This window comes from Cyanistes caeruleus, unplaced genomic scaffold, assembly GCF_971803275.1.
Source record: "Cyanistes caeruleus unplaced genomic scaffold, bCyaCae1.hap1.1 HAP1_SCAFFOLD_186, whole genome shotgun sequence".
Lineage (NCBI taxonomy): Eukaryota > Metazoa > Chordata > Aves > Passeriformes > Paridae > Cyanistes > Cyanistes caeruleus.
The window spans coordinates 144,222-170,085 of record NW_028255974.1 but is presented as its reverse complement, the minus strand read 5'-3'; the positions used below and the strand labels follow the sequence as shown (position 1 = coordinate 170,085).

The 25,864-nt window shown below is 56.6% G+C and overlaps 2 protein-coding genes and 1 long non-coding RNA gene across 3 annotated transcripts; all 3 read left to right on the top strand.

Moving 5' to 3' along the window:
- The first annotated feature begins 6,274 nt into the window (after nucleotides 1–6,274).
- On the top strand, nucleotides 6,275–8,605 carry LOC147645714 (serine/threonine-protein kinase pim-1-like). The gene is made up of 5 exons (XM_086874287.1): nucleotides 6,275–7,000; nucleotides 7,111–7,161; nucleotides 7,366–7,732; nucleotides 8,366–8,542; nucleotides 8,592–8,605. Exons 3-5 carry the CDS (start codon nucleotides 7,477–7,479, stop codon nucleotides 8,603–8,605), a joined length of 447 nt encoding a protein of 148 aa, XP_086730413.1. The 5' UTR covers nucleotides 6,275–7,000; nucleotides 7,111–7,161; nucleotides 7,366–7,476.
- A 193-nt stretch (nucleotides 8,606–8,798) lies between these two features.
- Nucleotides 8,799–11,365, top strand: LOC147645713 (uncharacterized). Its single transcript, XR_015282203.1, has 4 exons — nucleotides 8,799–8,946; nucleotides 9,136–9,355; nucleotides 9,903–10,037; nucleotides 10,324–11,365. It is a non-coding gene; the product is annotated as an uncharacterized LOC147645713 (long non-coding RNA).
- A 7,007-nt stretch (nucleotides 11,366–18,372) lies between these two features.
- LOC147645712 (serine/threonine-protein kinase pim-3-like) lies at nucleotides 18,373–19,138 on the top strand. The gene is made up of 2 exons (XM_086874285.1): nucleotides 18,373–18,736; nucleotides 19,074–19,138. The coding sequence occupies exons 1-2, from the start codon at nucleotides 18,373–18,375 to the stop codon at nucleotides 19,136–19,138; spliced, it is 429 nt and encodes a 142-aa protein (XP_086730411.1).
- Nucleotides 19,139–25,864: the final 6,726 nt, after the last annotated feature.

The window sequence follows — 25,864 nt, the reverse complement described above, 5'->3', positions numbered from 1 at the left end:
CCTGCTAACAGCCCATCCCTGTTTGCCCTTTCCTTTCTGGCCCCACTCCCCATTTCAGCTCCTGAGCTGGCACTGCGGGAACGTCCCTGGGGAGCAGGATCATCCTACAAGTGCTTCAGGAATTGTCTGCAGGGTCCTGCAGGGCCTCGTGCTGCTCCCTTGCCAGAGGCAGCACAGGCCAGGGGGGCACATCTGGGCTGCTGTGTCTGGCTGTGCGGCTCCCTGTTCTGGGCAAGGAGGAGGAGCTGGAGAGGCTCTGCAGGACTGACAGGATGGGCTTTGGGACCTGTGTGGAGAAGCTGAGGGACCTGGGCTGCTGCACCTTCTGAAGAGGAGGCCCAGGGTTCATCCTGCACCTGCTGCAAGGGTGGTTTGAGAGAATCAAAGAATCAGCAAGGTTGGAAAAGACCTTGGAGATCATCAAGTCCGAATTGTACACTGACACACCTTGTCTTCCCTGAGCCTCCAGGATAAACAACCCCATCTCCCTCAGCTGCTCCTCACAGGACTTGTGCTCCAGACCCCTCACCAGCCTTGTTGCCCTTCTCTGGACAACCTCCAGCCCCTCCATGGCCTTCCTAAATTGGGGGCCCAGAAATGGACACAGCACTTGAGGTGCTGCCCAAACAGTGCCAAGCACAGAGGAAGAATCCCTGCCCTGCTCCTGCTGGCCACACTGTTCCTGATACAGGCCAGGGGCCATTGGCCTCCTTGGCCACCTGGGCACACTGCTGGCTCATGCCCAGCCTGCTGTCCATCAGTGCCCCAGCTCCCTTTCTGCCTGGCTGCTGTCCAGCCTCTCTGTCCCCAGCCTGGACCACTGCAGGGGTTGTTTGGGCCAAAGTGCAGGACCTGGAACTTGGACTTGTTAAACCTCACCTTGTTGGGTTTGGGCCCTGGATCCAGCCTGTCCAGCTCCCTGTGCAGAGCCCTCATACCCTGCAGCACATCAACACTCCCAGCCAACCTGGCGTCACCACGGTTCCATGGGGCCCTAGAGTGTCACAATGGTCTCCAGGATTCCATGAGGCCTCCCAGCAATCCAATTTTGGATCATACTGGGAGTGACTGGACTCATACTGGGAGTATCTGAGAATGACTGGGAACACACCATGCACATCATCCCCCATACTGGGGGTGACTGGGAGCAACTGGGAGCACGCTGAGAGCCAATGGCATCATACTGGGACTGACTGGGTTGATCTAGCCAGAGGCAACTGGGACCATCCTGGGAGTGCTGCCTTGTGACAAGGATCATACTGGAGCTTACTGGGCTCATGATGGTGTTGAAAGGGAACAGCTGGGATCTCTGAACACCAAAGGTTCCTTTCCTGCTCACTGAAGAAGGAGCTTCCCAGTATCCATGTGTGAGGTGACCTTCACCTGAACCAGATGCTGTTAGGAGAAAAAGCTGCCTGTGCTGGAAAATCTCACACAACAAGTCAATGCCAAGAGAGCATTTTGCTTTCACAACTTCCCTCCTGGAGCCACAGTCTTTTGGATCACACAGCAAGCAAGAGAACAGCACAAAATACAAGGCTGTGTCCAGTTTTTGGCTGGATCAGCAAACAGAGGGAGGAATGCCAGGGTTCACTGCCACAGACTCTCCTCTTGGGGAACAGAACCCCCCAGGCTCCATTCCAAATGCTGTGCACACCCTGCTGGCTACAAACAACCCCTTTTTAAAGAAGTTGTTGGCAGGAGCTTTCCCAAATAAATGGCATCTTAATTGCAATTTTCATTCAAAATCAACTCCGTTCCAAAGGAAGAACAGGAAGCCCACAGCAATCCCAAAGGCACATATGGTGCACCTGGGGAAATCCTCGACTTAGGGGCCCAGTGGGTTAAAAAATACCCATCAGAAGCCACAGAGTGCAGAGTGCAAACTGCAGCAACCACTTGCTGGATCATTTTGGCTGTGCTGCACACATCTGCAGACTGTCTGTCCCCCTGCCAGGACAGAAGGACACCCGTCAGGGGCTGGGCTGGCTGCTGAGAATGCCTCGGGCAGGAGGATCCGCAGGCAATGAGCAGGTGCCCAGAGCCGCTCTGACACTGAGGCCTCTGTGCCCCACAGCAACGGGAACACCACAAGGACACGGCAACGTTCCTGTGACATCACAGCAGCAGCTCCCCCAAAAACCGCCTGCAAGGTTCTCCTGGGTCACCAAGGAGCACAAAGGATCCTCCGAGGGCACAACCTATTGCTCAAGGGATCCAAGAGGAACTCAGAAAATGCAGCAAATGAGGACACCCCACAGCCCAGCCTGAACACTGAGAAGGAACAAAGATGTGACCAAACCAATGGAAATACAACTTTTGGTCACTGATGCTTCTGACTAAAACCAGCAAGGCTTGTTTCATCTGGGATCTTTGTTCTAGTTCTAGAAACAAGCAAGGTTCTCTACTGTCAATGTACAGAAAGCAGGAACTTGGGGGAAAGAAGGCTGAGAGTGCCAAAGCCTTGTGTGACTCCTTGGACATCTTGTGGCTGAGGGTGTCCAAGGCAATGGACTCACAAGCGGGGTCCCTGCCCTCCCCACTGACAGCTGCCATCTCTCCTTCAGCCCCACACGTGTCTCCAACAACCTCCTGTCAAGGGCCTCCATCCACACATTCCATCAGCAGCCACAGATCCTCATCCACGAGGTCACCCAGCATCCCTGAGGCCACAGCAGGGAGTGCTCCTGGCATCTGGTAGAGCACTGTGGCTTTCCTGGGATCCTTCTGGTGCCTGTGGCTGAGAGGAGTGGGGTGGATGGAACCAGGACGGGTCACAGATCAGCAGCCCCACTGCAAGCAGTGCTTTCTCCTGCTGTGTGGGGACCGTGGGGTGACTGATATTGGGACTCCTCTGGCTTTGGCTCCTGCAGTGCACACAGTGGCTCAGGCACTGGGCTGAGGGAAGGGGTGCCATGGAAACCCAGCACAGGCATTTCTCTTTGGAGAGGGGGTTCTGCAGGGAGAAGGGAGAAGAAGAGACTTTCCTGTCTGCTGAGATTCCCCCTCCTCCTTCAGCAGCCATTCCACAATCCATCAGTACCAGAGTTCATAGGATCACTTCCATGCCAGGGAGCACAAGGCACTCAAAACTGAACCCTGCCAGAGCCCAGCCCAGCCTGCCCATTTGGAGGGTGTGGGGGAATGGAATTTCAGCAGGAGCTGACCCACAATGATACTTTGCCACTGGTGGGTTTCTCACAGCCTTAGAAGGAGTTTGAGATCTCTGTCCTCAACACCTGCTCACCCTTCAAGTGCACACACGTGCCTGGGGGCAATTCAGGTTCCCTGGAGTGGTGGCTGCTTCCCTTGGAAACAGGAGCTGTTGTCTTTTCCAGTGTGCTTAACTCCTTTCTACCTATTAGAAAGTGGGTGAGTAAAGGAAATGACCCTGGAGAAAGGGGACCAGAAACTGGGAAAAATGAAACATATCTAATTACAAATGACATCTCTTTCATTTATTTCTTTAGTACTAATCTATTACTACAAACAAAAACTTGTTTCTGAGGTGATTGTTGGGATTCGGGGCTTTATTTTTTTTCTTGTTGTTATTATTATTTATTAGTATTACTTTTCACTGTCGAGACTTTTAAATCTTAGACATGAATAAAAATGGCTGGATGTCTCTCACTGGGAAAATTCCCTTGCTTTTCCCACTGTGATTAAACTGTACGGTCATTTCCAAGTTGCCAGTAGATTCTAAAGATGGAAAATCCTTTTAATGGTGGGTTTAGTGTGGTTTGGAGCTGGGGAAGGGTCTCATCCCCTCCCAGAGGTGCCCCAAGCCCGCTCTGCTGCCACATCTGCACTCGCGGCCCCTCACGGCTGCTCTGCCCTGGGGACATGGTGGGACCCCCTCCTGCCAGGGCTGAGGCTCCTCATGGCCCTTCACAGCCCCTCATGGCCCCATAGAACATCTCTTGGCCCCTCACAGCTCCTCATGGCCCCTCACAACCCCTCATGGCCCCATAGAACCTCTCATGGCCCCATAGAACCTCTCATTTCCCCTCACGGCCCCTCACAGCCCCTCACAGCCCCATAGAACCTCTCATTTCCCCTCACGGCCCCTCACAGCCCCAGGGGCTCCTCCCAAAGGAGAAGGGGTCGGGCCCTGCTCACTCTCCTTTTATTTCGGTCCCTTCACAGCGCCGAGTAAAGAAAGGCTGAATGGAGCCTTTCCCCAGCGTTTCCCTCGGGGTTCATTGCGGGCTGAAGCTCTGTGCTGGCGCTGGCCCCAGCACCAACATCCCTGCAGCCCCCAAGGCCTTTGCTGTCCCCCCGTGTCCATTCCCTGTCCCCGAGTCCCGCCCGGCTCTGGCAGCAGCAGCAGCCGCAGCGCAGCGGGCGCAGGCCCGGCCCGGCCGGGGCTCCCGGCCAGGAGCAGCAGCAGCGCCGGCCCTTCCCACCTGCTCCTGCCTCGGCTTCCCAGGGCTTTTGCCAGGGCAATGCTGGACTACAGCAACAATCCCCCACAAACAGCCCTGATTCCTCAGGGCCCGCCTCTGCTGCCCTCAGCCAGCCCTCAGAGGAAGAAAGGATCGGGATCCAGCGCTGTTTTCAGCCCTGTTTTACTCACCCTGAGGTGACAGCAGGAGGCTGTTGGTGCCCTGGCCTTGCCAATTGTAGATCCCAGCTGCTCTTGCCCCTCTTCTACTTGCCACTTGAATTTTAGCAGTACAGCTGCAATTGCCTCTTTCAATCAGTGCTACCCACTGTGCTTTTGTCACGGGGAACTCAGGATTTTTGTTTCAGGCATCATGATCACTAGAGATCAAAATGCTCCCAAGTCCCTGAGCACAAAATCAAGGAGAATGAAAGACACACAGGTCACATTTGCAGTGCTCAAACACAGCCCTGTTGCTGCTGCTGCTGCTGAAATAGAATCAACTGACAGAGGCCATCACAGAAATTGCCTCTGCAGTGGCAAATAAAATGAAAAAATCCACCAGAAGAAAGAAAAACCAGAACTTCCCAACTCGCTTCATTGTTTCTTCTGAGCAGCAGAAGAAAAAGGAACAGGGCACCTTTCAGGCAGCTCCACAAGCTCAGGGTTCTCATTTCATTGGGAATCTGAGATGCAATTTGCCTTGTTAAAAGGATAAAAGCAAGGGGAATGAATTGGGAATTATTAGGAAAAAATGACCCTTCTTACACACAAAGTTCACCAAGTCATTCCCTGCATTTCTCCTTTTCACATTCTTTCTCTCATCCACTGAGAGCTCCAGCTTATCATGTTCTGCTGCTTATCATCAACTGATTGTGCTCTTGATTTCTCCCACTGCAAGAGATGTAGAATCATCTCAACTGAACACAGAAACAAACTCCCTCTGTCAGCCCATCTTCATGTTCCAGATCACTTTCCAGATGTCCATGGGGCTGTTGGAATGATGAGCTCTCCACTGCTGGCTGCAGGCTCTGGAGATTCTTTCTCCACATTCAGCCAGGCTTGTATTCCCCAACAATTCCTGGTAGCCCATCATGTTTTCTTTGGGTAGAAGAGGAACAATGAAAACCTCACCAATGGCACAACTCCCCAGTGCACAAGGAAAAGAAAGAACAAGTTGTCAAGTTCTTCAAACATTTGTCCTGCTTTGCTGCAAGAGTTGTGCTGCACTCACAGTGTGGGGAGCCAAGAGAAGCTGCAGCTGGGGGCACATCTTGTGACAGGAGCTGCGCCTTGTTCTCCAGGACAGGTTTTTGGAAAGAACAGACGGGACTGGGGAGAAGATTCTGGGAAAACTGAAACAGCTTTTTTAAGAAATGAAAATAAAATCAAAAGAAACAAACAATACGTTTTTCTCTATTTTTCTCTTTTTTTTTTTTTTTTTTCTCTATTCTCTATTTTTATGTTCCCCTTTTCCATCTTGCACTGTTTCTCCATCCCATTCATTCCAAATGGCTCTCACCTCTAAGATCTGAGACTTGGCAAGTTTTAGACCCTGTAAAATACCCTGAGCTGTAGCCAGTTTGCCTTGCCCTGTTTTCCTTGGAAAGCAATGCAGGAGACACAAGTGCAGTGCTTGGCTCAGGTACAAATTCTGCATTCAGGGAATGTGCTCAGACGGTGTCTGAGCCTCAGCAGGGACAAGGCACAGCAGCAGCCAAGGGCATTGCTGTGCCCCTGTGCAGGAGTCCAGACTCTGGCTCTTGGCTCAGCAGGGCAAAGTTGCCGTGTTTGGCCAGGCTCAGGGGCTGCCCGGGGAGCGCGGGGCTCGGGGCGGGGCCGAGCGGGCAACGGACAAACGGACACGGGGACAAACGGCCCCGGGGCTTCAGTTGCAGCGGCAGCGGCAGCAGCAGCGGCGGCAGCAGCAGTGGAAGCAGATAAAAAGCGAATTTCTTGAATCCGTCGATTCTCCTCTCCCTCTCCCACTGTCCCGCACCCCATCCCCGTCTCCCTTTTCCTGTGTCCCCTCCTCTTCCAGGTTCCCTCTCCCCGTGCCCACCCGGGCCATGCCCCCGGCTCCGGGCGGGGCTGCCCCGGCCCCGTCCCCGGCCCCGGCCCCGTTCCCGTCCCCGGCCGTCCCGCCGAGGTCTCACCTCCGCCCAGCTCTGGCTGTGCTGGCGCTGGCGCTGCTGGGCGGGCATCATTGCCTGGGGCTGGGGCGGCATCGCTGCCCTTTGGCTCCGCCTGGCCCGACCCCGACCCCGGCCCCGGCCCCGGCCCCGGCCCCGGCCCCGGCCCCGGCCCCGGCTCCTCCCGGGGCCCGCGGAGGACACAGGCGGTGCGGCCGCTGCCGCCGCCTCCGCTGCGGCTTCCCCGGCCCGAGCTCCGCCGCTGTCGCGTTCCAATGAGGGAACGCCTGCGGGTGCCCGGCCCGGGGAGCTCGGGGAGCGCTCGGGGGCCGTTCCTGGCCCCGGGCCGAGCACTGACGGCCGCGTCTCTTCCCCAGGGAAGGCGCAGCAGGCCCTGCAGCAGCGCTACCGAGTGGGGTCACTGCTGGGGCGCGGCGGCTTTGGCAGAGTTTTTGCGGCCACTCGGCTCTCGGACGGACTCCCGGTGAGCAGAGGGGCCGGCGGCGGGCGGAGGAGGAGGAGGGGGCGGAGGAGGAGGATGGGGCTGGACACGGTGGGCGGTGAGCTGAATCCGCTGTTCCCTTTGGCTTGCAGGTGGCCATCAAAAAGGTGCCACGGAACCGCGTCCGGCACTGGGGCGAGCTGGTGAGTGAGCGGGGCCAGCGGCAGAAGCCGGGCCGTGCCGGGCGGGGATGAGCCGGGGCCCGGCAGGGTGGGAGCCGCCAGGACACCTGCAGGGAGAGCGGGCGTGGGGCCAGCGGAGGGCACAGAGCATCCCGGGCTGGCTGAGGGCTTCCCGAGCCCTGGCACGGCCTCAGCCCCACTGACGGCACCGTGCTCCTCCCGCAGCCCGACGGCACCAGCGCACCCCTGGAGATAGTGCTGCTGGACAAGGTGTCCACAGGCTTCCCCGGTGTGGTGCAGCTGCTGGAATGGTTTGAGCTCCCCAACGCCATCGTGATGGTGCTGGAGCGCCCGGAGCGGTGTCAGGACCTGCGACGTTTCATTCGGGCACGGAGGTTCCTGTCCGAGGAAGAGGCGCGGGAGCTGTTCCAGCAGGTGCTGGCGGCCGTGCGGCACTGCACCAGCTGCGGGGTCCTGCACCGAGATATCAAACCTGAGAACGTCTTGGTAGACCTGGACACCGGCGAGGCAAAACTGATCGACTTCGGCTGTGGCACCTACCTGCAGGACACAGCCTACACTCAGTTTGCAGGTGAGCCCACACAGGGGCAGGCTCCCGGTGCTGGCATCTCCTGGCCCAACCTGGGTGTGGCAGCAGGGATTCTCCCTTTTGCTGCCAGTCCCAGGACTGATTCTTCAGCCAAGTTGCTTTTGAGCAGAGCTGGGTGAGGACCCGTCTTCCATCCCTGCTGGCAGCTTTTGCCTGCCACTCTGCCCAGGACTGGGGCTGGGGCTGGGGCAGCCAGCCTGACAAAATCCTCATGGGTGGGGGTAGCAGAGACAGGGTGGCAGGACCTTTGCACCTGCTGGTTTGGTGTGCAGGTGAGAATGGGCTTGGACTGCTCTGCTCACCTGGTTTGCCTTGGTTCAAGATATTTTTTGGGCAATGCCAGCAGGGAGGATGTGGGTATGGTTTTTCCCCAGCACTGAGTGGGTATTTCCCTTTGTGTTTCATGGTCGGGCCTTGCCAGGGTTTCTGCTGCCCTCTTCCAGCACCAGTGGCTTCTTTTCCAACCCTAGGTTTGTACCCAAGTCCCAGGTGCTGGCAAGAGGGCAGCAGGTCACCCCGTGTGCCACTGGGGCAGCCCCCACATGCCCAGGGATGCTGGGGCCAGGCTCTGGGAGCAGCAGCATCCCCCTGATGAGCTCCATCCATATTCCATAGGAACACCGTCATACAGCCCCCCGGAATGGAACGACTTCGGCTGGTACCATGGCGAGGCAGCGACCGTCTGGTCCCTGGGCATCCTGCTGCACGAGATGGTCTGCGGGGAGCACCCTTTCAGGAGGGGCAGGAACATCAGATGGGGCCAGCTCCCGCTGCCACAACGGCTCTCCCAAGGTGGATCCTCATCTCTGGGCACGGGGGGAACACCAGTGTTGGGAGACAGCAGCGGGCTCGTGAGCATCCCGCTCTGGCAGCTGCTGAGGAGGTGGCACATGTCCTGCTCTCCTGCTCTCCTCCAAAACAAAGAATTGATGGGAAAGTTTAGGCCCAGCTCTGAGCACATCCAGCGTGGCCTGGGCACGGGAATAGTGGGGCAAAGCAGACAGGAGCCTTCTCCAACTGACCAGTGGTTTGTGGTTTCTCTCCCCAGACTGCCAGATTCTGATCAGGTGGTGTTTATCCCTGAACTCCTTGGACAGGCCCTCATTAGAAGACCTGTCCTGTGATCCCTGGATGCAGGATATTCATCAGCCCTAGAAGAAGGGAGAGAGCCACAGGCACAGTTATGCAGGGACCTGGTAAGTTACAGTTCCACACATGCCCTGGCAATCAGCAGCAAAGAAGCCCAGACTTTTTTGTCCTGCCTGTGTCACTGCACTGGGGTCATGGAATGGGAACACACAGCCCTTGTGCTGGAGCTGAGCTGCTCTGCCCAGCACTGGTGGGCACCATCTGAGCTGGTTTTGCTTGTCCTGCTTCACTGACAGCCGGGCCCTGGGCAGAACCCTGACAGCCTGGTGTCACCCCAGGGAAGAAGGAGCCCCTGGAGAAGCTGTACCAGGTGGGGCTGCTGCTGCTGCTGCTGGAGACATGGAGGACAACAGCAAGGATGACAACCTCTTCCTCCACCTGGCCAGCGGGAGCTGGCGATGATGGACTTTGATTCTGGCACCTTCTTCAAAGCCAGGCTCCACAGGGAATTTTCAGGTAAGTCCAGACCCAGGGGGATGCTCCCAGATTTGTGCATTGGCCAGGAACCAAAGGTTTCCCCTTTGCTGGGGCAGATGCAACTGATTCCTCAGAGGCTGCCCAGCTGGTTTTTGGCAGGGCTGGGGACGTGGGCTGGGGTGGTTACGAAATGGGAGTGGGATCCTGGCCCTGCCAACAGCCCCCAGCACCCACTGTGCCCCGGGCTGGGGCTGGGGCAGCCAGCCCGACACAAACAAACCCCCATGGCAGGAGCACAGGTGGGACTCCAGAACCTGAGCACGGCTGCTTTGCTGTGCAGGCAAGGAAGGGCTTGGGCTGCTCCACTCCCCTGCTTTGCTTTGGGATCACCGTGATTTTGGGGGACAGTGCAGGGGGAAAGGGAGAAAGCATGGGCTTCCCTCACCCATGGGTGGGTTTTTCCCCAGAATGTAGGGGTTGGGCCTTCCTCAAGCTCCTGACAGAGATAAGATTTTTTACCAGTTTTCTTGTTTCCCCTTTTTGTCTGTGACCTATTTTCATTAATTTGTTGTTTGTTTTTCTAAAGGAAGCATTCTAGGTGGGGTCCAGTCTGGATCAGGAAGTGCTTGGAACCAGCTGTGGCGTGGATGGGCCGTGCCCTTGGAGAAGACTGAGGACATCGTTTGGGACCAGCTTTTCTTGTGGCAGCGGATGGTGTGAGGTGGGTCCTCATCTCCTTGGCATGGCTGGGACAAGAGCTTTTGGGAGATGGCAGCGGGCACAGGAGCATCCCGCTCTGGGCAGCTGCTGAGGGGCTGGATCTGCCGTGGCTGGCTGCAGGCTGGGCACATGTCCTGCCCTCCTGCTCTGCTCCCCAAGGCAGCAGTGATGGGCAGCTTTGGGCCCAGCTCTGAGCACGGCCAGCATGGCCTGGGCACCGCGGCTGGCTGGGACAAGGGGACAGGAGCCTTCAGCTGACGGGCGGTTTCTGCTTTCTCTCCTTGCAGCCGGGCTCTGCGGATGCTGAGGCTGCTCTGGGCTCTGCCAGGGCTCTGCTGGGCTCAGCACCGGGCCGGGATCAGCCAAAGAAGAAACGCTGTGACCTGCAGCAGAGACTTGAGCATTTTGGCAATGCAGCTCAAGTCTGCACAGTGTCCACCTCCAAGGGAAAACATGACACCCCCCAAAAATTAAACTTGTTCCATAACTTCTGAAATGGAATCCATCTGGGATGACCCCAAATGACATTTTTCATCTTGCTCAAGCTGTAGCTCAGCCCTTCTCTGAACAGTTCTGTCCCACACCTGCCTTTTACTTCACAACTGCTCCATCCTTTCCCCCAGTGAGTTCCCAGCCCATCACAGTCTCCATCACACTGCAGCCTTCCTTGATGCACCTCTCCACGAGGAAGGCCAAGCCCCAGTCTCAGGGACTGTTGGGGGTTAGGTGTCTTTCTTTTTTATTTCTGGCTTGCCCATGGGATTTTTACCCATTAGTTTGGGGTAAAACCTAACTGTGGGTACTTGGTGGGTACTTGAAAAAAGACAAAGAGTTTGGCCGGGACCAAGGAGGGAAGGGGGCAGGAAAAAAAGGAGGGTGGCGACAGTTTGGTGGGCTTTCTTCAGTTTTGGAGAAGGACACTTCGGGCGCAGAGTTGTTGTGGTGGGGAGAAGGGAATTTCGCCATCACCCAGACGGAGCTGCTGCTGCTTCTCCTCCTCCCCTCTTTGTTGGTGGCCTCGCACCCCCTGTCCTGCCGGGACGTGTGGCAGTGCCAGGCACCGCCGTGGAGCTGCTGATCCACCTCAGCCACGGGCCCAGGATCTCAGCTCATCCCTGCTGTTCCAGCTGAGTGTTCCTCAGAGCCCTGCAGGAGCACCGGGACTGCCTGCCCGAGGGGGTTTGTGAAAACAAAGCCTCTCCTCCATCCCGTCTCAGCCGAGAAAGCTGTCACGGGGTCCCTGGTTCTGTTTTCTTGTTAATGCTGTAGTTATTGTTGTTTGTTTGCCTGGTTATAAATTCTAATAAAGAGCTGTTATTCCTATCCTCAGATCTCTGCCTGAAAGCCCCTTGATTTCAGAATTATAATAATTCAGAGGGAGGGGGTCTACGTTTTCATTCCAGGGGAGGCCCCTGCCCTCCCTAGCTGACACCTGTCTTCCAAAACAAAGACAGATGGGGAGTTTCTCCATCCTCCTTACCCTTGTGGGGCCAGCAGTGCTCTTGGTTCCTCATGCTCTTTTTGTGGGGCCTTTTGTGTCTGTGCCCGTCCAACTTAGGGGGACAGGGGATATTTTCTGCCCCCTTTCTGCTTCTGGGAAGCCTGTGTGGGCTCTTAGTCCCTCTCTGATTTGGAGGGTGCCAGTGTTGTCACCATCCTGGCATCCCCCGGCCGCTCTTTGCCCTTTGCCAGGCCAGGGGTGTTCTCTGTCCCCTTGCAATTTGTGGGGCTGGCACAGGCACAATTCCCCTCCTCTTTGGGGGGGCTGGCAGTCTCCTCTTCCCCCTCTGACTTGGGGGATGCTCTGGGCTACATCCATCTCTTAGTTTGAGTTGCCAGGTATTTACCTCCCTTCAGTTTGGGGGGCCTGGGGATAGTCTCCATCCTCCTCCAGTTTTGAGGGGCCTGGGAGTAGTCTCTGTCTCCCACCGATTTGGGGGGACTGGTGCAGGCTCCACCCCCCTCTGATTTTGAGGGACAACCTGGAGGAAAGACACCAAAAGCTTGACAAAGACTGAAGGGAATGCTCTGGTTACCTTTTTTGCCAAGAGGTTCCCTTAGCTGAAGTTGCTAACAAGGACAAGACTCGCCAGCCTGCAGTGGGTTTTGGGCTGTTTTATTTCCTGGGCCCTCAGTCCTGCGTGGGACACGGGAACTGGGTGCTGCAGAGGCTGTGCCAAGGCATCAGAAATGGCCACCCAACACCCAAGGGTGGTAGAAGATCTGCTCCAGCACTGGCCGGTCCATGGGGTGCTTGGACAAACAGCAGCGGATCAGATGTTGGCACTCTGGGGAGAGAAGGCAGAAAGCGGCGCTCACTTGCAGAAGGCTCCTGCCCAGCTGCTCCTGGCGCCTGCAGAAGCCGGGCCACGCTGCGTGTACTGGGAGCTGCCCTTGGCGGGAGAGCGGCACGGCAGGACAAGCGTCCCCTCCTTCAGCCAAGCGTGCCACACCCAGCCTGCCACGGGCCACCTGCTGCAGCCGGCCCTTGAGGGCACATGGACGTTCCGTGGAGCTGCAGGAGGGCCGGGCTGGGCTGCGCGGTGCCACCTGCCAAAGCCTGCCTGCTTCAGGCCGCGTACCAACCTGGAGAGACCTCCTGCGGGAAGAAGAGCTGCCCCAACACGGTGTCACGCTCTTTCTCAAAGGGCAGGAACCCGCACACCATCTCCAACAGCAGCACGCCCAGGGACCAGATGGTCGCCCCATCGCCGTGGTAGCAGCGCAGGCCGATCCACTCGGGCGGGCAGTACGTGCGTGTTCCTAGGGGAGACGGGTGGCACTGCTCAGGCGCAGGCTGCTGCCTTCCAGAGCCTGGTGCCAGCCTCCTGCCAGAGGCAGGGGCTGCAGCCGTGGCCACAACTTCCCCCCAAGGCGTGCCTGCCTCCCCCTGACAATGGGCCAAAGCCAAGAAACCATTCTGCAAGGCTGACAACGCCAGCGGAGCAGCCCAAGGCCGTGCGGGCCTGCCAAGCCGAGGAGCCGGGGCCCGGCTTTTGCAGCCCCTTGCTGTTGGCAGGGCAGGCAGCCGGCTCCTGGGGCACAGCAGCTGCCCCGTGCCCCAGGGCAGCCGGCAGCCGGCTGAATGCTGCACCCCGCGGCCCAGGAGGGAATGGGGCCGTGCAGTGCCTGGCACTGGGAGCAGGGCCCGCGCTCTGGGCTCACCGGCAAACTGTGCAAAGGCCCACTCCTGGAGGAAGGTGCCGCAACCGAAGTCCATCAGCTTCAGGTCCCCAGTGTCTGGGTTGACGAGGAGGTTCTCTGGCTGGATGTCCCGGTGCAGGGCGCCGCAAGCCGTGCAGTGCCATACGGCCTCTCTGAGGGATGGAGGCTGTCAGAGATAGCGGAGGCTCCTGGCACCATGGACGTTCTCTGACAGCCTGAGCTTCTTGCATGGACGGCGGGTCTTCTCTGCTGTGCCATCCTTGCAAGGCTTGAGGCTCTCCCAAGGATGGCCAATCTTGCTGGGATCAGCCTCCACAAGGGATGGTGGCTTCTGGAGAAGCTAGGCAAGCCACAGCATGGCAGGTGGCCTCACCTCATCAGCTTCTCCAGTTCTTTCCACCACGCCAGCCACATCCCAAAGAAGAGCGGCACAGATGTCCCATTGTGTGCCCAGTGCCGGATCATCACTTCCTGCAGCTCTTGGGCCACTGCCATGCAGGGACCGCAGTTGCAGGAGCTCTCCAGAGGGCTTGCGGGAGCACCTGGCCCCTGGCGAGGGGTGGCCCGAGGCCTGGAGAACCTGGGAGCTGCAGGGACTGCTCGGTTCCTCCGTGGGCCTCTGGGCCTAACCCTGGGGCGCTTCCTCGTCTGCCGCCTCCGTGGTTGCCAGTGGCCACCGGCCCAGCAGACAGCCACAGCGACCAGCAGCAGGACAAGGGCAGGCATCAGGACGCCACCGTCACCCATGGCTACGGCACGTCCCATGGCGACTGCACTGGCAGCTGCGGGGGCTGGCCCGGTTTATATAGGGCTGGTGCAGTGATGTCACAGTGCTGTGGCCAGGACAGCTGTGTGACATCACGGCCCTGCATCACACCAGAGCTTAACCCCTTTGTGACATCACGGCCCTGCGTCACCCCAGCCCTCACCAGTTCCACGGGAGCCAGGAAGGGGCTCCCTGTGGGCACTCGAGCACCCTCTGGAGCAGAGGAGAAGGAAGATTCTTGTCTAAATAGGACACGGGGATGAGGAGGGGTACGGTGATGGTGTCACCTCCTGGCTGGCAGAGCATGGGACATGGATTGTCCAGTCGGGGATTGCAAAGTCCATGGACAGGACAAGCCCTGCTCAGCAACATGGAAACCATCGGTGTGCTGTCCACTACATTCCCATGCTGAATCCAAACTTGGATTCAAATCCAGTTCTGTGCCTCTTACTGGGAATTAAATGGATGTTATCCTATTGAAAACCAGTACCTTTAAAACTTTAGGTTTCTCTGACTTCAGGGAATTGAGGTGCAAATAAAATGAAAGGGTATGATGGAGTTTGTGTCCACCTAAAATTAACACTTTAATGAGAAATAAAATAAGGACAACGCCCATAAACCGTGCGCAGTATAGGGACAAACTGCAAAGACCAGGACTATGGGCAGACACAGAAATATACAGGGTAGGTCTGAGGGCAGAGTCTGAGGGCATGGGTCCAACCACAAACTGGGGTTAGAAATATGCAAAATACTGCAACAAATAACAACCAATCAGGGGAGAGAACCGGGAACATTCTAGAAACATAACCTTATAAGGGGTGAGTCAATTAACATATTAACTGCCATAATCCCTTTCTCTTTGCCATAACTTAAACAAATGCTTCCCAAGGCTTGAACTTAATCCCTCTTTTTTTTCTGGGTGAAATTCGGCTGGCTTGGATCCCCAGCGAGGCACATTACCTTATCACATTAGTCTGTTCTTCACCCAACACTCCCTGTCCCCGTTCATTTCACACTGGGATTTCTGCTCCAGAAGGATTCTCTGAGGGACACAATTAAAAGTTTCTCATGGAACAGGAGGATCCAGATTTAACAAGTGGGAAAGAGTTTAACCCCACTATCTGTTTAACTGGTCCCGAGGGTGGAGACCTGAAGGAAACTCATGACTGGATTCAGGTCATAGATCTACAGATGCCAAGGAGATATTAAATTATCCTCCTTGGAATTAAAGCTGGGAATTTTTCTTTCTCTGGAGCAGTAAATTAGGATGTTGATGGGCCCCCCTTCTCTGCTCGCTCTGACCCTCCTGCCCCAGCCTCGCTCGGTTCCATTCACGTTCCTCCTGTAAGGGACACTCTCCACACAGATCATGGCTCGGATTCCTTGGATCCTCAGCAGTGTTTTTCCTGGATTTTAGCCAGGGCTTCCCTGGTTTTGGGGCAGGCTGGAGTGTGTGGAGCTTTCTGCAGCCACCGTTAGGGGTGCGTGTCTTCCTTTTCCCAGCAATTTCCCTCTGTCTTCCCATTACCGACGTTTCTCCTCTCCACCTCTTCCAGCTCTATGCCATGTTGACAGGAGCTGAGAAAGAGCAGGAAAACAGAAACAAGCTCTACAGTGAATTCCTGGAAGAAAAATCCATGGATGGCCAGGAGGCTGCTGTGGCTCCCTCCTGAAAATCGGGGCTGTTGGGAGCACGGCACAGGGTGTCCCAGGACTTAGAGCTGGACACTGAACCCTCCTGGATCTCCTTGGCACCCATCCCTGGTCAGGATGGTCCTGGATATCCTCATGGATCTGCCCGAGGACTGTCGTTCCGATTGGGAACGGCTAGAAAGAACGACACAAACTCTCAAGGGAGTTTCAACAGGAGAATTCCCCTAGTTTATTGCTTCAGGTCTGTCTTATAGACAGATACGTGGAAAGGTACAGAAAGGAAACTCTTATTGGTTAGCAAAGTGCTACATTACCATCATTGGTCAGGGGTACTCTACCCCCCTGACCCTCTCTTGCAAGAGGAAACAAGAGGACAGATAAACAGCACCTGGCAGTTGTTTTCTGTCTGAGGATTGTTTTGAAATCCTCCTTTGAAATTCCCAGGCTAGCTTCTCAGGCAGGACTGAGAGGCCATGGGCCTGCAGTTTCTGCAGCTCCCTGCAGCCTGTTCCAAAGCTAGCATCCATACCAGGATGGTCCCTGCTACTTGGGGTGGAATGGGACGGGTAGAGGACAAGGAATGAAGGTCAGGAGAAGAGTACAGAGATGCTTCTTGCCACTGCAGCAAGAAATTTGGTACACTGAAACTCAGCTGGAGATGAAGGTGGCCAAAAATGTGAGGCACAATAAAAATTGACTTGTTAAATCCATTAATAAAAAAAAATTAACAAATAGAAATTACATCATCCCCTTCCAGGATGTGCATGGTCCCCTGACAAACATGGACACAGACACAGTGCAAGTTTTCTAATGCATTTATTGCCTCTGTCTTCAACACTCACCCCTCCCTTCCCAGAGGAAAACACGCATTGTAACAAGGCACACTGCAAAGTCCTTGAAGAGGGCAAGTCCTGCTCAGCAGAAACCAAACCACCCCTGACTGAATCACAGCATTCCCATCTTGAATCCAAACCCAGCACGTGCCAGCTCTTGGGAAGAGAGGAACCCCATGGCAGTCAAAACCAGAGCAGTGGGACAAGCATGAGCGCTCTTTGGAATATCCAGATTTATTTAGAATGGAGGCTCTGCAGAAGTTGTTGAGCTGCTAAGAAAAAACTCTTGCAGTCCTCGCCAGCCATTTCAGGAGAGCTCCCCAGAGACAGAGGAACTTCCCCTCCCTTTGTCTCTGGGGGATCTTCTCTGGCACAGGGGAGTGGTTGTTTGAAGTTGGTGCCGCTGCAGCGTCCTGGGAGCCAGGGCTTGACACAGGTGGCAGCAGCACTCTTCCTGATGTGCTGCCACTTGCTCCAGGGAAGGAATCATTGCAAGGGGCTGAGCTCCGGTTCTGTTTTCCAGGTTTTTCAAGGCCATGTTCATCTTCAGGGATGAGCCAGGGCTGTGATCCCTGAATTGGGTGGGGCCGTGATGTCACAAAGGGGCTGAGCGCTGGGGTGATGCAGGGCCGTGATGTCACACAGCTGTCCTGGCCACAGCACTGTGACATCACCGTGCCAGCCCTATATAAACCGGGCCAGCCCCCGCAGCTGCCAGTGCAGTCGCCATGGGACGTGCCGTAGCCATGGGTGACGGTGGTGTCCTGATGCCTGCCCTTGTCCTGCTGCTGGCCGCTGTGGCTGTCTGCTGGGCCGGTGGCCACTGGCAACCACGGAGGCGGCAGACGAGGAAGCACCCCAGGGTTAGGCCCAGAGGCCCATGGAGGAACCGAGCAGCCCCTGAGGCTCCCAGGTTCTCCAGGCCTCGGGTGACCCCTCGCCGGCGGCCAGGTGCTCCCGCAAGCCCTCTGGAGAGCTCCAGCAGCTGCGGTCCCTGCATGGCAGTGGCCCAAGAGCTGCAGGAAGTGATGATCCGGCACTGGGCACACAATGGGACATCTGTGCCGCTCTTCTTTGGGATGTGGCTGGCGTGGTGGAAAGAACTGGAGAAGCTGATGAGGTGAGGCCACCTGCCCTGCTGTGGCTCTCCCAGCTTCTCCAGAAGCCGCCATCCCTTCAGGAGGATGCTCCCAGCAAGATTGACCTTGGGAGAGCCTCAAGCCTTGCAAGGATGGCACAGCAGAGAAGACCCGCCATCCGTGCAAGAAGCTCAGGCGGTCAGAGAACGTCCATGGTGCCAGGAGCCTCCGCTATCTCTGACAGCCTCCATCCCTCAGAGAGGCTCAGCCAGACCTGTCAGCCTGCAGAAGGTGCAGAGCCCAGGGACAGGTCTCCCAGCTTCCTTGGACCCTTGGACTTCAACAACACGGGCGCGACCCTGAGCACTGACATGGCCAGGGAAAGCCCACAGGTCCAAGTGGGAGCCCAGCCTGATCCAGGGGAGCCATCTCAGGAGCAGGTGGAGGAGCAGCAAGTGTCCTGGAGCTAGCAGCTGCCGGACCACAGCTCCCAGGACACGGTGCTGGACGTGCCAGCTGGCAACAGCCCGTGCCTGGTGGAAGAGACAATTCCTGAGGGACCAGGGAGTTTCCTCCATCTCCAGGAAGCTGCTCCCATACAGCCACCGACTACCAACAAAGCTTCTGTACCAGCAGGTGAGACCTGAGGAGCTGTCTGAGGCTCCCATGGGGCTCTGGAGGGACATTCCCAGGCCAAGCCAGGGCCTCTGAGAGCAGCCTAGAAGCAGGTCAGAACAAGGTGGCCGGCACTGGCTGTGGCCACTGCACTGGCGGGCACTCGGGGGGTTCCTGGCAGCATCAGGCCCTGTGATGGAGGCATTGTCTTCTCCTCACAGCCCGATGGCACCTGTGGTTCCACTGGAGATCGTGCTGATGGAGAAGGTGGGCTTTGGCTGCCGCAGAATCATCCAGTTCCTCGACTGGCTCCAGCTGCCTGACAGCTTCATGCTGGTGATGGAGCATCCGGAGCTATCTCGGGATCTCTTGCACGTCCTGCTGGAGAAAGAGTTCCTGAGCGAGGAGGTGGCACGCTGGCTTTTCTGGCAGGTGCTGGAGGCCGTGTGGCACTGCACCACCTGCGGCATCCTGCACTGGGACATCAAGACAGAGAACCTCCTCGTCAACTCGGAGACTGGCAAGCTGAAGCTGATGGACTTCGGTTGCGGCACCTTCCTCCAGAAGTGGGCCTTTGCACAGTTTGCCGGTGAGCCCAGAGCGCGGGCCCTGCTCCCAGTGCCAGGCACCGCACGGCCCCATTCCCTCCTGGGCCGCGGGGTGCGGCATTCAGCCGGCTGCCGGCTGCCCTGTGGCACGGGGCAGGTGCTGTGCCCCAGGAGCCGGCTGCCGGCCCTGCCCACAGAAAGGGGGTGCAAAAGCTGGGCCCCGGCTCCTCGGCTTGGCAGGCCCACAAGGCCTTGGGCTGCTCCGCTGGCGTTGTCAGCCTTGCAGAATGGATTCTTGGCTTTGGCCCATTGTCAGGGGGAGGCAGGCAGGCCTTGGGGGGAAGTTGTGGCCACGGCTGCAGCCCCTGCCTCTGGCAGGAGGCTGGCGCCAGGTTCTGGAAGGCAGCAGCCTGCGCCTGAGCAGTGCCGCCCGTCTCCCCTAGGAACACGCACGTACTGCCCGCCCGAGTGGATCGGCCTGCGCTGCTACCACGGCGATGGGGCGACCATCTGGTCCCTGGGCGTGCTGCTGTTGGAGATGGTGTGCGGGTTCCTGCCCTTCGAGAACGAGTGTGACACCGTGTTGGGGCAGCTCTTCTTCCCGCAGGAGGTCTCTCCAGGTTGGTACGCGGCCTGAAGCAGGCAGGCTTTGGCAGGTGGCACCGCACAGCCCAGCCCGGCCCTCCCGCAGCTGCGTGGGACGTCCATGTGCCCTCAAGGGCCGGCTGCAGCAGGTGGCCCGTGGCAGGCTGGGTGTGGCACGCTTGGCTGAAGGAGGGGACGCTTGTCCTGCCGTGCCGCTCTCCCGCCAAGGGCAGCTCCCAGCACACGCAGCGTGGCCCGGCTTCTGCAGGCGCCGGGAGCAGCTGGGCAGGAGCCTTCTGCAAGTGAGCGCCGCTTTCTGCCTTCTCTCCCCAGAGTGCCAACATCTGATCCGCTGCTGTTTGTCCAAGCACCCCATGGACCGGCCAGTGCTGGAGCAGATCTTCTACCACCCTTGGGTGTTGGGCGGGCATTTCTGATGCCTTGGCACAGCCTCTGCAGCACCCAGTTCCCGTGTCCCACGCAGGACTGAGGGCCCAGGAAATAAAACAACACAAAACCCACTGCGGGCCTGGAAGTTTTGTCCTGGTTAGCAACTTCAGCTAAGGGAACCTCTTGGCAAAAGGGGTAATCAGAGCGTTCTCTTCAGCCTTTGTCAAGATTTTGGTGCCTTTCCTCCAGGTTGTCCCTCAAAATCAGAGGGGGGTGGAGCCTGCACCAGTCCCCCCAAATCGGTGGGAGACAGAGACTACTCCCAGGCCCCTCAAAACTGGAGGAGGATGGAGGCGATCCCCGGGCCCCCCAAACTGAAGGGAGATAAATACCTGGCAACTCAAAATAAGAGATGGATGGAGGCCACAGCAGCCCCCAAGTCAGAGGGGGAAGGGGAGACTGCCAGCCCCCCCAAAGAGGAGGGGAATTGTGCCTGTGCCAGCCCCACAAATTGCAAGGGGACAGAGAACACCCCTGGCCTGGCAAAGGACAAAGAGCAGCCGGGGGCTGCCAAGATGGTGACAACACTGGCACCCCCCAAATCAGAGAGGGACAAAGAGCCCGCACAGGCTTCCCAGAAGCAGAAAGGGGGCAGCAAATATCCCCTGTCCCCCTAAGTCCGAGGGGCACAGACACAAAAGGCCCCACAAAAAGAGCATGAGGAACCAAGAGCACTGCTGGCCCCACAAGGGTAAGGAGGATGGAGAAACTCCCCATCTGTCTTTGTTTTGGAAGACAGGTGTCTGCTAGGGAGGGCAGGGGCCTCCCCTGGAATGAAAATGTAGACCCCCTCCCTATGAATTATTATAATTCTGAAATCAAGGGGCTTTCAGACAGAGATCTGGGGATAGGAATAACAGTTCTTTATTAGTATTTATAACCAGGCAAACAAACAACAATAACTTCAGCATTAACAAGAAAACAGAACCAGGGGGCCCCTGTTACAACCTTCTCAGCTGAGACGGGAAGGGATGGAGGAGAGGCTTTGTTTCACAAACCCCCTCGGGTGGGCAGTCCCGGTGCTCCTGCAGGGCTCTGAGGAACACTCAGCTGGAACAGCAGGGATGAGCTGAGATCCTGGGCCGGTGGCTGAGGTGGATCAGCAGCTCCGCGGCGGTGCCTGGCACTGCCACACATCCTGGCAGGACAGGGGGTGCGAGGCCACCAACAAAGAGGGGAGAAGGAGAAAAAGCAGCAGCTCTTTGTGGGTGATGGTGAAATTCTCTTGTGCCCACCGCAGCATCTCTGCACCCAAAGTGTCCTTCTCCGAAGCTGAAGAAAGCCCCCCAAACTGTCCCCGCTCTCCTCTTTTCCTGCCCCCCTTCCCTCCCTGGGCCCGGCCAAACTCTTTGTCTTTTGTCAAGCACCCACCAAGTACCCACAGTTAGGCTGTCCCCACAACTAATGGGTAAAAATTCCACGGGCAATCCAGAATTAAAAAAAAAAAGACACCTAACCCCCAACACCTGCCCCTGGCAATGACCTGAGATGGGATTGAATATAACAAAAGGGCCATGGCCAGACCCTCACGTTCTTTGATCCCACATCATGTCATTGCCATAGGCAGGAAAAGGTACAGGTGTCTCCCCAGCATGGATCAAAGGGACATGGATCACCAGGTCTCTGCCAACCTTGAATTTTCCAAGGGGGGATGAAGCTGGAGCAGTGCACAAAGCTCTTCCTGAACTTTGGGGCATTTGCAGAGCTTCCCTTACTGGTGCTGACGTTGGTGTTGGGTCAAGCTAGATCTCCAGGTGAAGCTCTTCCCACACAGGGGACACTCGTAGGGTGTCTCCCCAGTGTGGAGGCGTTTGTGAGTGTTGAGGCTGGAGCTGTGGCTGAAGCTCTTCCCACATTCCCCACACTCGTAGGCCCATTCCCCAGTGTGGATGCGCCGGTGGGTGATGAGGTGGGAGTTGTGCTTGAAGCCCTTCCTGCACTCGGGGCAGCGGAAGGGCCTCTCATCCGTGTGAATCCGCTGGTGCTCGAGGAGATGGGAGCTGCTCTGAAACCTCTTCCCACACTCGGGACACTCATAGGGCCTCTCCCCAGTGTGGATCATCTGGTGGATGATCAGCTGGGACCTCCGGCTGAAGGTCATCCCACATTCCTCACACTCATAGGGCTGTTCCCCGGTGTGGATCCTCTGGTGGCAGATCAGGCTGGAGTTCTGGCTGAAGCTCTTCCCACATTCCCCACACTCATAGGGCCTCTCCCCAGTGTGGATGCGCAGGTGGGTGATGAGGGTGTAGTTCTGCTTGAAGCCCTCCCCACAGTCAGGGCAGCGGAAGGGCCTCTCATCTCTGTGAATCCGCTGGTGCCTGAGGAGAGTGGAGCTGCTCTGAAACCTCTTCCCACACTGGGGACACTCGTAGGGCCTCTCCCCAGTGTGGATGCGCTGGTGGATGATGAGTTGGGAGCTCCAGCTGAAGCCCTTCCCACATTCCCCACACTCGTAGGCCCATTCCCCAGTGTGGATCATCTGGTGGCGGATCAGTTTGTTGCTCTGGCTGAAGCTCTTCCCACACTCCAAGCACTTGTAGGGCTTCTCCCCATCCTGAAGCTGCTCATGGACCACCAGCTCAGAGCCCCGGCTGGATCTCTGGCTGCCTTCCCGGCACAGGGTGGGTCTTTCCTCCTCAGAGCACCCTAGGCAGCCTTTGGAGCCCCTTCTCCTGCGGGATCTCTGGGGATTTTCCTCCCCATTGGATTCCTGCACTGTGGAGCTGCTCAAAACGGCCTCTTCCACGAGTTTCTGCCGTGGGAATTTGTTCTCCCTGGTCTCCATCCTCAGCTCCTTGTCTGGGGGAGGAAGGACAAGGAGAGGATGGGATTTGCCTCCGTGCCAGAGGGAAGGGGAAGGAGATCCCCCCAGTGCGTCCCCGGCAGGACGGCGTCGGCAGCGGGGTTGTCCTGCAGCCGGGGGCCATGCTGGGCTGGGAGATGGAGCAGGAGAGAGGGGGAAAGGGGCACTGACTTCCTCCTCACCTGCCTCGGTGTCCTGGGACATCTTCCTCTTCCTCACAGCCTCCTTCTCCATCCAGCCAAAGTTTGGGAATGGGAAATCCTGGTTTGGGGAAATACAAGGGATGAGGACATTGAGTTTGCAGGTCCCTCTGTCCAAGCTCATCTCTAGAAGTCACCGAACATCTGGGGTCCACAAAACCTTCAAAAACCACCAATATTCAGCTCTGAAAATGCCTTCCAGGAGTTCCCCATCTCTAGTCTCCCCTGTCTTTAAGAAGAGAAGGTTCAAGGGTTCCCGCCTGTCCCAGCTGCTGGGAGTCAAGCTTGTACTAGGGACAACCTGTCTGCTCGGTCCCTACCATCCCCAGGCTGCTGGGAGTGCCAGGAATCCAAAAAGTTCCCCCTGTTTCCATTTCCCCACTTAGGGATGGTGAGACCCCCCAATGTCCCCCCAAGTAGGATCTTCCACTCAGCTTTGCAGTTCCACATTCTCCAAACATTCCCCGCCCGCAAAATAAACCCAACCCAGGGACCCCCCCAGGATATCCGGGCAAAGCTCCCACTCCCCCATCACCTGTGGGATGGTGGGTGATGATCCCACAGGAGGGGGCTATGAATTCAAGGAGTGCTCAACCTTGTGGTTCCTTCTCCTTTCCGTGATCCTCCTTTGTCCCTCCTCTTCCTCCCTCTCCTCCCCTTCCATCCTTCCTCCTCCTCTTCCTCCCTAACCCCACCTCCTTCTCCTACTTCCATCTCGTCACTCTCTCCTTCTTCATCCCTCCTCTTCCATCCCTCCTCCTCCTCCCCCAGGAGCAGCGACACCCTCTGTGCCCCGTTCCCAAACCCCTCACAGCCCACGGCAGGAGCGGGGATGGAGCCGGGACAGGTCGGGATGGGCAGCGCGGGGCTCTCCGCTGCTCCCACCCGCTGGGGACGGGGGGAACCCGGCCCGGGGAAAAGGAGAGGGAAACTGGGAAAATTGGGGGCTGCAGATCCAACCTGGGGCTGGCTGGGGACCCTGGCTGGGGACTGCCAGCCCTTGGGGCTCCTCTGGGGAGATGTGGGAGGGGGAACACAGAGAGGGCTGGGGGATCCCAGGAGTGGCAGCACTGGCAGGGACTGGTTTGTACTGGGATCATCCTGGCAGTGGCTGAGATTGCACTGGCTGTGTACTGACATCATACTGGGATCATACTGGGATCAGACTGGGATCATACTGGGATCAGACTGGCAGTCAGTAGGAGCCTCCAGGGGGCAATTGAGACCAGGCTGTGAGGAACTGGGAATATGCCCTGCACTCCCCAGAACCCTGGTATCACCCCCCATAAGTCCCATGTGTCCCCCAGACCCTTCAGGATCCCCGAGTGCCCCCTCAGCGCCCGTTCGAGGCCCCCCAAAGTGTCCCTGGATCCCTGAATGCTCCCGACCCCACAGATTCCCCTTCCAGCCACTGCTGGGAATTCATCTCCCATCATCCCACAACACAGTTCCGCGCCCAAACCTCCTGCCGTGCCCCGCGACCTAAAGAGCCCGGTCACAGCTCCCCAGGTTCCCCCCAAGTGCTCCCGAGCCGTGTACATTCGCCCAGAGCACCTGCAGCTCGGACGCAGAAGTCTTCTCCAAGCGCTTCCCCACACCGCCGAACGCGCCTTCCGAGCCACTTCCGGGACTACAGCTCCCATCATGCTCCGCGGCGCCCATAGAGCGCTATTCCAGCCGGGACTTCATCTCCCGTCATGCCCCGCGCCTTACCGGAACCCATTGGAGCTGCGCCTATAACTCCCGTGATGCTCCGCGGCCCATTAAGCCTCATTATACCGGCGCCTACAACTCCCATCATCCCCCGCGACCCAGAGATTCCCTGTTACAGCCCCCGAAGTGCCCGCCCGGACCCCGAAGGGCCCCCAGATTCCCCTCCCTGACCTCCAAGTGCCCCCCTGGACCCCCAAGTGCTCCCCCGAACCCCGAATTGTCTCGCAGAATCCCTAAATGCCGCTCCAAGTGCCCACCCGGCTCCCCATGTGTCCTCCAGACCCCCAAGTTCTCTCTAAGTTCCGTCCCCCGACCCAAAACTGCCCCAAATGTTCCTCAGAAAAGTCCCCATGGACCCCAAAGTGGCCCCTTTTACCCTGTCTGAGAAAATGATAAAAATGATGATCAAAGGACTAAAAATATGTGTAATTAGCATAAAGAGGGAGAAATAGTGGTCAATTAATTAATGAAAGGAAATGTGCTATTTTGAACCAAGGACCGATAATGTTTTTAGTTGCTAAAAACGTAGCAATTCTTTTATATAAACATAAAAATTAGGTTATAAAAATACAGAATAATAGTATTATAAAAATAAAATTTTATTTTTATTAATTAATTAGATTTTAATTATAAAGAAAAATTATAAAGGGAAATATTTTCAATGCTTTGGGATGTCAGTCCCAGCTGGGCGATGTCAGACATGCTGAGGCTCAGGGTGAGGAGCAGGTTGTCCAAACAGGGGCAGCCCACAAGGGGCTCATTCTTCTCTGTGACCAGACCTCCTCAGGAGACATTCAGCATCAGGATTGTAAAGAGCAAATCGTGACCTCCTGATCAGTACACAAAGATGTTTTACAGTTTGAGCAGTAGAATGTTGTCACCGTAAGGGGCCTTCTTTGTTAATATAGCTCATGTTGTGTCATGTTTGGTAAATACAAATGTTGTTGTAACAGCCTTCTTTGTTAAAATACTGTTATAAATGAAATTAGAATTTTGACAACTAGGTCCCTTGGGTTAATGGCAGTTTAATTAAAAATGAATACAATTTACTAAATTGAATAGTAATGTGTTATAAAAGAATACAGTTTAGTAAAATAATACAGTTTAATAAAAATTAAAATTTATATAAATAATCTGCTAGTAATTAAGTATGATTAAAGCATGAGCAAAACCGACCAGGGTACAGAGGCTTCCCACCCTGCCTCACATTCAAAACAAAGCACTTCAAGCTAAACTTATATACTGTATCGTTATACATATTCCTTAATGTTTCCTCTAAGTTCCCTCCTATCTCAAGTTTTTCTGACTTTACATCACTTTTCTTCACGGCACATGCCTCAGTTGTTGTTAGGGGGTCTTCAGTCTTCTTTTGGTGGTCTTTTGGCGAAGGCTTCTCTTCTTCCTTGTTGTCCTTT